Raw genomic sequence first — 9,303 nt, forward strand, 5'->3', positions numbered from 1 at the left:
GGACCTATATCACAGTGCAGTGGCAGCCGACTACCTCTAGATGGCGGTGGTCATTAATAGAGGCTTTGCACGGCAGCTTAGGGGCTGCTAACAAGATGGCCTCCGAAGAAGAAGGGATAAAAGAGCAAGGAAGTGAAAGAATAGGAGTGAGAAACCACAAACAGGAAAGAGGTAGCACCACATAAGATAATTCAACAGCTACATTATCTCTACAGACAGAGAGAGCCAATACCACTGACAGACAGGAGGGACATAAGTGTTGACATTACTGTTTTTAACCCTCAATGACTTTGTGTGTAGTATTGTTGTACTTGGCTGAGGCAAGTCAGCACGCATTTTAAATGTTTCAAATAAATTCAATAATTCAAAGATGAGTACAGAAGAGTGACGGGAAGCAAAACTGAATGAGACCGAGCTAAGGAGATGGGAGGGAGATGGGAGGGGGAAACTGGCCGACCTCGTTGATGTCCACGTGGCCATAGGGCGGCTTGCGGTGMCGGTACATCCAGAAGGCCAGCAGCAGGGCCATGGAGAGCATGGTGATGGGCAGCAGTGAGTAGACCAGCACATTGAGTAGGGTGGGTGTGGGGGGAGGCGGCTTGATCACTGGAGGGACAGAGAGAACACAGTGTTACCGAGAGGCCATCGAGAGGAGCGAGAGAGAATAGTAATGGGTAGCTACAGTATTAGGTTAGGTACATGATAGCTAGGTACATGAATAGCTAGGTACATGAATAGCTAGGTACATGAATAGCTAGGTACATGATAGCTGGCATGAAAGATCGTGTACATGAAATAGCTAGGTACATGAATAGCTAGGTACATGAAATAGCTACGGTACATGAATAGCTAGGTACATGAATAGCTAGAGACACAGTATTGTTTTCTCCTTTAAGTCTTGCTTTGACTTCAACGCACAAAAAGGTTTGCTGCCTGGATGTCTGTGTGCTCAATAATATAATTTGTGTGCTATTATCCTGGGCAGAATTGCCCCTACCTTTTCAAGACTTGCAGTCTGCAAACAAGGGTTGTAATTCAATACCCGTGTGGCCTCTTGCACATTTCAGTCCGTCATGTTTAAGACCCTACAATTCCCCTCTGTGAAGACCGTTTGGGAACAAAGTCAATAGTTAACCCTGGGTGAGGCCCGCAGAGCTTCCAACTCAACATATACCATCTTCCAGCTGGTATAGGTTTTACACCGATGTCAAATATAATATCAACCTACTGAGATTCACTTCACACCAGCCAGGGGTTGGAATACCAAGATAACATACCAAGATATCATAATAGTATGATCCTATAGCAAAGCATATGATATTTGCTCTGAAACAAATGGAGCGAGCAGTGATTGGGAAAATCAAATACTCCAAAATGATGACATTTATCTATTCAGATAAAGGTCAATATAAACTGTACATCTGACTAGCCCTTGAAATCTGAGTATGGGAGTGAACGTTGCAATTGAGGTGTAGCCTAGCCATAGAAATATAATAATTAGAAGAGACGTTACCACTCAACTCTGTGTTCTGTGTTGGGTGGACCGGCGGCCAGATCTATTTTCTATGGCTGTAACACAGATGAAAGAGACGGCGTCCTACAGGTCTACTTACTTGGTCCATTGACATCGGGCAGGTGGGTGAACCTCTCGTTGCAGAAGTTCCCCTCGCAGCAACAGAAGAAGACCTGAGGATTCTCCTCTGTCGCCACACACTCTTGCCTGAGAAAAAAAGACAACATTTTAGRGACCGTCAAAGGGAAACGCTTTAGTCTAGAGTAGAGAACGGAGCGCCTCAGCTTTCTGCTGACTTCAGTGCTTGAGAGGGCCTGTGGTTATACCCTATGCCGGGTCGTGCTGATTCTGCTGATGGGGCGCCAGGCACATCGGCAGCATCGGCCCGTGTCAGCGATGTGGCAGCCTGGCGGGTCATTGGGCAGTGTCCTCTCCCCTCAAAGAGCCAGAGCCAATGGCGAGGCCAGCCAGTCGACCCTGACAACACTGGAAGGGGGCCCGGATTAAGGGCTGCTTGGCCTTGTGGGGAGGGGTGGAGCGAAGAGYAGGAGTCTCCTCAAYCTGTCCCGATATGAACACCAACTCACAACAGTAAGATGGTTGTGATCATGACGCAAATGTGAAGATTGAGATTTTAAAGACATCCACTGTATGTCTAGACTAGAGGGTTCACACTGACAACTGTGGCTTCCAGGATCAACTTACACACCATATAAAAGCATTTACAACAATGCATTCAAGGAACCTGGATCTTCATTCCCGCAGGGTAATATGTTGCACAGTTCATTCAMAACAGGACGGACCTCACCGGTGGCGGCAAGATAACATATCTTTACCCAAGTCTAATCTACAACAGTCTCGAGTGTCTACAACAGTCTTGAGCGTTTCAAAAAAGCTTTTTCGACTTAAGCCAGTCACTCAATGCACTTCGATGTTTGGTATTTCCAACATGCACCAGAGGATCTGCTCGTCTGCTATTTTAAGAAGTGGCYACCTCTAGTTTAAGCAACCTGGGATTGCTGGCGTTGCGTTTCAAGATCAGTCATTGTTGCTGGCCCACTTTCGCACTGGCAGTCTCGATGAGGGATCGGGGAATCGTTTCATACATAGCCTTTTCATGGTGAGAAGCTAATGCAGCTTTAGAATTGAGCTTGTAGAAACCTCTGGTTAAATACCCCAAAACAAAAGCCCTTTATGCATTGTTACCTTGGCTCTTCTCATTCAACACTATAATGTTCATTCTTTTCAAGTTGATCATTTAAACCCCATGTACACACGTATCTCACTCTGTAAACAACAATGCAGTGGATTGGTTTTAGCCAAAACCTTTTTTCTCCTCTCTAACGTGTATGCGGGGAGAAGCGACTTTATTCAAGCTTCTCATCCGGATCCATCTATTCAACGATTTATGGATCTTGGGAGAGAGGCCGGAAATAGATCGCAACGGCAATCGGTTGAAAAATCTACCGCACCACTCTGCCTGACTTTTCCGGCGACGGCGAAGCCTTGGTTATGGAGCACCTACGGGGCCCGCCGGGCGCCGGGCAGCTGTATATTCCAGTTTGACAGAGAGACATTTCATATGGAGTCCATGCTTCTACGTCTGCATTGCTTGCTGTCTGGGATGAGGCTGGCTTTCCGCATTGTGTCATCTGCTGATGTAAAAAGGGCCTTAGAGCGACCTATGAGMAACACTTCCGATAGATGAAATAGAAACTAAAATGTTCGATAACAAAAGCGAAACGTCGAAGACAAGCTCATGTGAGGTTGCACACACTCACATACCAGCCGTGAAGTCAATAGGCAYTAACGCTTGAGTGACAAATCCAACTGTGATTGTTGAAGTTGTATATATGGTCATATTTGATTGTTAATCTAACCTAGTCATTATCGATCAGTGACGTATGGGGACCCCAATGTGCTTCATTCTAAACACTTGTTGAGGCATTGATCCCACTCGGGAAATGAAAACATTGAGCAGAAACCCACGTATACAACCATAGGGAACACACGGATTCCACCTCTTCGCCACACCAGGACCCCTATTCATAAAGAGCGGAAGAGTAGGAGTGCTGGTATAGGAACAGGTTTTGCCTTTAGACCCTGGATGCCAGCACAGCACTCCTACTCTCAGACTCTTTGTGAATACATCCCAGGACTCCAGTCTTTAAGGCAGAGGAAGGCAGCTCCTCTAATCTACAACTRAACAGTATTATATAGGGCCTTGCTCAAGGGCACAACGGTAGGAGATTTGACCTGTCATAGCAGTTGAAGTCGTCCAGCCAGCAGCCCTTCTTCACCAGCTCGATGGTACCAGAGTTGTTGCGCCATGAGGCGTAGCAGTGCAACCTCTTGTCRTTCTCACCCTCGCAGCGCTCTACCCCGCTCTGGTTGGTCTTCTCGATCTCATAGTTCACGTTATAGAACAAGCACTCCCGTGTGTCCACCTCGCCATGGCTTGGTCCTGTCACAGAGAGACAGATTAGGATGCACTGGTTTAGTCAAGCATTAGAAGAATACAATTAGCCCAGATTAAATACACASTATAACCTATCATTTACGCACTCAAAACCCAGGGCTGTGTTTGGTACAACTGTTGCCTCAGAAGTTCCTCATCTAGACGTAAACAATCAAAAAGAGATGCTCTCCCTTTAAATACAACCAAATATGCAAGTCAGGATTGAGAAATGAACTAAAAGATCAGGATCAATCAAGAATCACAGATGACGTATKAAACCCCTCAACCCCTGCGTGTCAAGGAGTTTGGAAAATAAGTTTGATACTGAAGCACAACCGAAAGGAGGGGCTTCTCCTGTATCGCGTAGTGTGGTAAAGAGCGGTGATTGGTGTGTTGAGTGGCGGCGTGTTTTATGAGGACATGGCACCGCAAATAGAAGCACATAGAAGCTCCCTGCAGCGCACAGAAACTCGGCTTGCTTTACTCTTGTCAAAACAGCATTCGAGACTTTACTCATGCCTTATTTTGATAACAGGGGACAGGGAGGTGATATTTTCTGACGATGAAACCAGAGTACGTGCCGAAAGAGAGAGCGAGAGAAGTAGAGAGAGTTTAGAGGAGAGAGAGAGAGAGTTGAGGAGAGAGGAGAGAGAGAGAGAAGTAGAGCGAGAGAGAAGTAGAGAGTTGAGGAGAGAGAGAGCGAGAAGTATATCATTTAGAGGAGAGAGGAGGATATATCATTTAGAGGAGAGAGGAGGATATATCATTTAGAGGAGAGAGGGGGATATATCATTTAGAGGAGAGAGGGGGATATATCATTTAGAGGAGAGAGAGAGAAAGAGTTTAGAGAGAGAGAGAAGTAGGGAGAGTTGAGGAGAGCGAGAGAGAGAAGTAGAGTAGTTTAGAGGAGAGAGCGAGAGCAAGAGGAGAAGTAGAGTAGTTTAGAGGAGAGAGAGAGAGAGCGGGAGTGAAAGAAATGGTGGGGAAGGGGGAGAGAGGATGTTTATGGTAAGGAAGGATTGTACACAGTAGGCTGCTACAGACTGAAGGCATGTCGACTGCAGCGTTTGCCAGCTCACAAAGAAGCGTCAGCACTGAACAGTTTTCCATGAAAGAAGAAAGACATGCTGGAGGAAGAACACATTAAAAACCTGTGGCAAACCAAATGAGCTTGAGGGGAAAAAGCTACCTTTTCAGCACCCAAAAGCCATTTGACCAACCTTTTCAGCTCAAAGGTTTAACAGCTAGTGGGAGTCCATAGCAACAATCCCCAAAGCCATACAGGCCTTAGGCTATCTCTGCATTTCCTGGAATATTACAATGGCCGCTTGACAAGGGCAGCATATCCTTGCCGTGGCAGAGGAGGGAAAGGTCATCAGGGAGATAACCTCGGTGGTGTGTGTGAAMAGAGAGAGAGAGAAAAACACTGCTTTTTCCAAAAGAAACCAGCCCAAAATAACAGCCTGAAGAGCTCCTCTTCCTCGTTAGCAGATTAGCGAGAGAGAGGCATCGCGAGCGACCAGAGAAAGAGGTCGCGCAGCGCCACAAGAGAGGGCCGTGCGGCACAGAGAGAGGGCGCGCACAGAAGAGAGGGCGAGCGGCACAGAGATGAGGGCGAGCGGCAGATAAGAGAGAGAGCAGAGCGGGTCACAGGAGAGGAGCGGAGCGAGCAACAAGAGAGAGGGCGAGCGACACAGAGAGAGGCGAGCGACACAGGGAGAGGGGAGCGACAACAGAAGAGGCGGCGAGCGAGGGGAGACCACAGAGAGAGGGCGACCGACAGAGAGAGGCGGGGCACAGAGAGAGCGAGCAGCGCACAGAGAGGGCGAGCGGCAATGGGTGACGAGAGGGAGCGGTCAACAGAGAGAGCGGCGAGGCAAGATGTGTGAGAAGAAAGAGGTGCGAGCAGACACGAGCAGGAGCGAGCGCACAGTGTGTAGAGCAGAGACGAGGGGAGGCACAGAGAGAGGGAGGGTGGGTGAAAGGAGAGAGGCGCAGCACACAAGAGGAGCAGACGACACAACGAGAGTGGTGATGCGACGGAGGGCGACTGACCGATGGATAGCGAGCGACACAGGGAGGCGAGCCGACACAGAGGCGAGCGACACAGAGGGCGACGACAGCCAGGAGGGCGACACGAGAAGCGAGCAACAGAGAGAGGGACGACGACAGAGACGGAGAACGAGCATGAGGGCGAGGGAGAAGTGAGAGGAAGAGGCGGAGATGGAATTTGTGAGAGTGAGCGAGGAGTGAGGACAGGGGGTGAGCAAGGAGTAAAGACGAGCAGAAGCGATTGAGAGAGAATAGTGCGAGAGTATAGAGAGAGAGAGATAGTGACGGATGTGAGCGAGAGCGCGACGGGACGAGAGCTGGCGAGCGCACAGTAGCAGGCGCGCCGAGGAGAGGCGAGCACACACGAGACAGAGTGCGAGCACACAGAGACAGAGGCGAGCGACACGAGAGAGGGCGAGCCGACACAGAGGAGCGAGCGACACAGAGGGCGAGCAGAACAGAGGCTGAGCGACACAGAGGCCGAGCGACACAGAGGCGAGCACACCAGAGGGCGAGCGACACAAGAGTCGCGACGACACAGAGGGCGAGAGAGGAAGTGAGAGAAGAGCGACGAGAGAGAGTCGTGTAGGCTGCACTGAGAGAGAATAGCGTAACCGAAGAGGCTAGTTCGATTGAGACAGAGGGGCTGTGCAGCAAGGGAGTAAAGAGAGAGAAGCTAATCGAAGAAATAATATACGCGGCGAGAGAGAGAGAGGGGCGAGGGGAGCGAGAGTTAAGAAAGAAAGCATGAAGAGAGAATGAGGTGCGGCGAAGCGAAATCGAGATTGCGTCGAGGTGTGAGATGCTGAGTGACTGAGGAGAGTGAGTGAGCGAGGTGAGCGAGGGAGTGAGAAAAGGTGTGACAAGGTGAGTGAGGGAGAGAGAGTGAGGGTGAACGGGGGAGAGAGGGTGCATGAGGGAGTGTGAGGGGTGAGTGAGAAAGGGTGGGCACAAATTTGACAGTGCCGACCACGGCCAGTCTGTGCATTAACCGTCACTAGGCAATGGGAAATGTGGGAGTATACGCCTTCACCCCGCTCTGCCAGACAAAGCCTTGTGTAACTAACCTTGTGGGGGAGGAATTCAGTACCATTCAAAATCAGTTTTTCCTTAACCTAACAACCTGACCCAAACCCCAAAACCTAACCCAAGCTCCTAACCCTAAACCTAATTGTAACCCTAAAACTAATTTTAACCCTAAAACTCCCTAGAAATAGCATTTGAAAGTTGGTAAATGGTTTTGTATGTTTACTACTCTTGTGGGGATTTTGGTCCCCACAAGTATAGTTAAACACTTCCACACACACACCTGGTGTACATAAACACTCACAGCAGAAACACACACACACTCCAGCAGCAGTGTGAGACTGGAAACAGGGAGATTGATGCCAATGTCCTGCTCGTGTTGCTGCACGACGGCTTGAATACTAAAACCCCCGCTGCCTCAGCAATGGACACTTCTCAACATTCAGGAGCTGAATTTGCAGGGTTCCATGGGAATTTTAAAGCTAATGGCGATAGCGGATGTCAGGAGCAACCAAAAGGAAATGTGTGCTCAAAAAGCCATTGTTTCAGGTGCACGTTACAACCACATTGGGCAATATAATTTGTCTGTTACCAGAGTTTTACTGGTCCACGTACAGTATGGCTGGCGACAATGATTTGAACGGGCTAATTCACGACATAACCAACCCCTCTACGGAAAAAAAATACAAAAATGGTGCTTATAATCATTGGTGGTCTTAAAGAAGACACTTAAATTCAGATGCCATAAGTCAGGTAAACCAATCCCAGGCCTCACTAGAGATGTCAGAGAGGCATGCCGCTTCCTAGTTGATASAAAAAGGCAGTGGATCATCATAGCCATTCAAACAGCTTTATCCTACTTCAGGCACAAGAGGGAAAAAGAGAAACCATCTGTTTCTAGCAGACAGGAGCAAGCAGARCTTCAGCACTTCATACAGCACATCTTGTTCAGTACTGACTGCCTCAAGAGTGTGGAATGACTTCGCCCAACAAAAAACACTTTCCCAGGAAGAGGAAATGTCAGTACAATGTTCAATCTTAGCTGTACAGCGACATTTCAATCTGTACTGGCCAAACCAAACACTGCTTTTTACCCACAGCAGTTGGTGAGCTCTGGTGCTAATAGTGGTTACAGAGCAAATACTCAATCAGCAAACCAATTCACATTCAACTGGGGCAAATTCCCTTCACATTCCACTCCATCATCAAGCTAAAGGAGAAAGTCCAAATCCAGTTATCCAAAAGCAGACTGGGCAACACCACAGTCCTCTCAGTTACAAGGACTTATTTCCCTCTTGTTTTCCACATAACAATGACTATGAACTACAAACTACGAATCATCAAGACTTGATAAATCAACCTCTAAAACTCMAAGACTTTGTCGTTTATCCTAAGCTTACATATGGAAACGTTTTAAGATGGTCATAGCATAGATGCTTCATTTTMAATGTTAGGACACCTGTATGTAATAAAAAMAAAAWYAWAAAAATATATGTATATAAATAAATAAAAGATGTATATACAGTACCAGTCATAAGTTGGACACACCTACAGTCGTGGCCAAAAGTTGAGAATGACACCAATATTAATTTTCACAAAGTCTGCTGCCTCAGTTTGTATGATGGCAATTTGCATATACTCCAGAATGTTATGAAGAGCGATCAGATGAATTGCAATTAAATTTCAGCCCTGCTACAAAAGGACCAGCTGACATCATGTCAGTGATTCTCTCTTTAACTTCTTTGGGGTAGGGGGCAGTATTTTCACATCCGGATGAAAAGCGTGCCCAGAGTAAACTGCCTGCTACTCAGGCCCAGATGCTAGGATATGCATATTTATTAGTATATTTGGATAAAAAACACTCTGAAGTTTCTAAAACTGTTTGAATGATGTCTGAGTATAACAGAACTCACATGTCAGGTAAAAACCTGTAAAGAAAATCCAACCAGGAAGTGGGAAATCTGAGGTTTTTAGTTTTTCAACTCTTTGCTTATCCAAGATACAGTGGAAATGGGGTCATGTTGCACTTCCTAAGGCTTCCACTAGATGCCAACAGTCTTTAGAACCTTGTTTGATGCCTCTACTGTGAAGTGGGGGCGAATGAGGGGATTGAGTAAGGTCTGCCATGAGCTGGCCATGCGCTGACCATGCGTGGTCATGTGAGAGTTAGCTTGAGTTCCATTGTATTTCTGATAACAAAGGAATTCTCCGGTTGGAACATTATTGAAGATTTATGTTAAAAACATCCTAAAGA

At 47.3% G+C, this 9,303-nt stretch overlaps 1 protein-coding gene across 1 annotated transcript in view; it reads right to left on the minus strand.

The window, feature by feature from the left end:
- The window catches only part of LOC112068569 (activin receptor type-2B-like), a 73,757-nt gene that overhangs the window by 26,564 nt on the left and 37,890 nt on the right, over positions 1 to 9,303 (minus strand). Inside the window, 3 exon segments of the mRNA XM_024135727.2 lie at positions 458 to 606; positions 1,614 to 1,720; positions 3,770 to 3,977. Coding sequence (XP_023991495.1) covers positions 458 to 606; positions 1,614 to 1,720; positions 3,770 to 3,977 — 464 coding nt within the window.

This window comes from Salvelinus sp. IW2-2015, unplaced genomic scaffold (genome assembly GCF_002910315.2).
Source record: "Salvelinus sp. IW2-2015 unplaced genomic scaffold, ASM291031v2 Un_scaffold564, whole genome shotgun sequence".
Classification (NCBI taxonomy): domain Eukaryota; kingdom Metazoa; phylum Chordata; class Actinopteri; order Salmoniformes; family Salmonidae; genus Salvelinus; species Salvelinus sp. IW2-2015.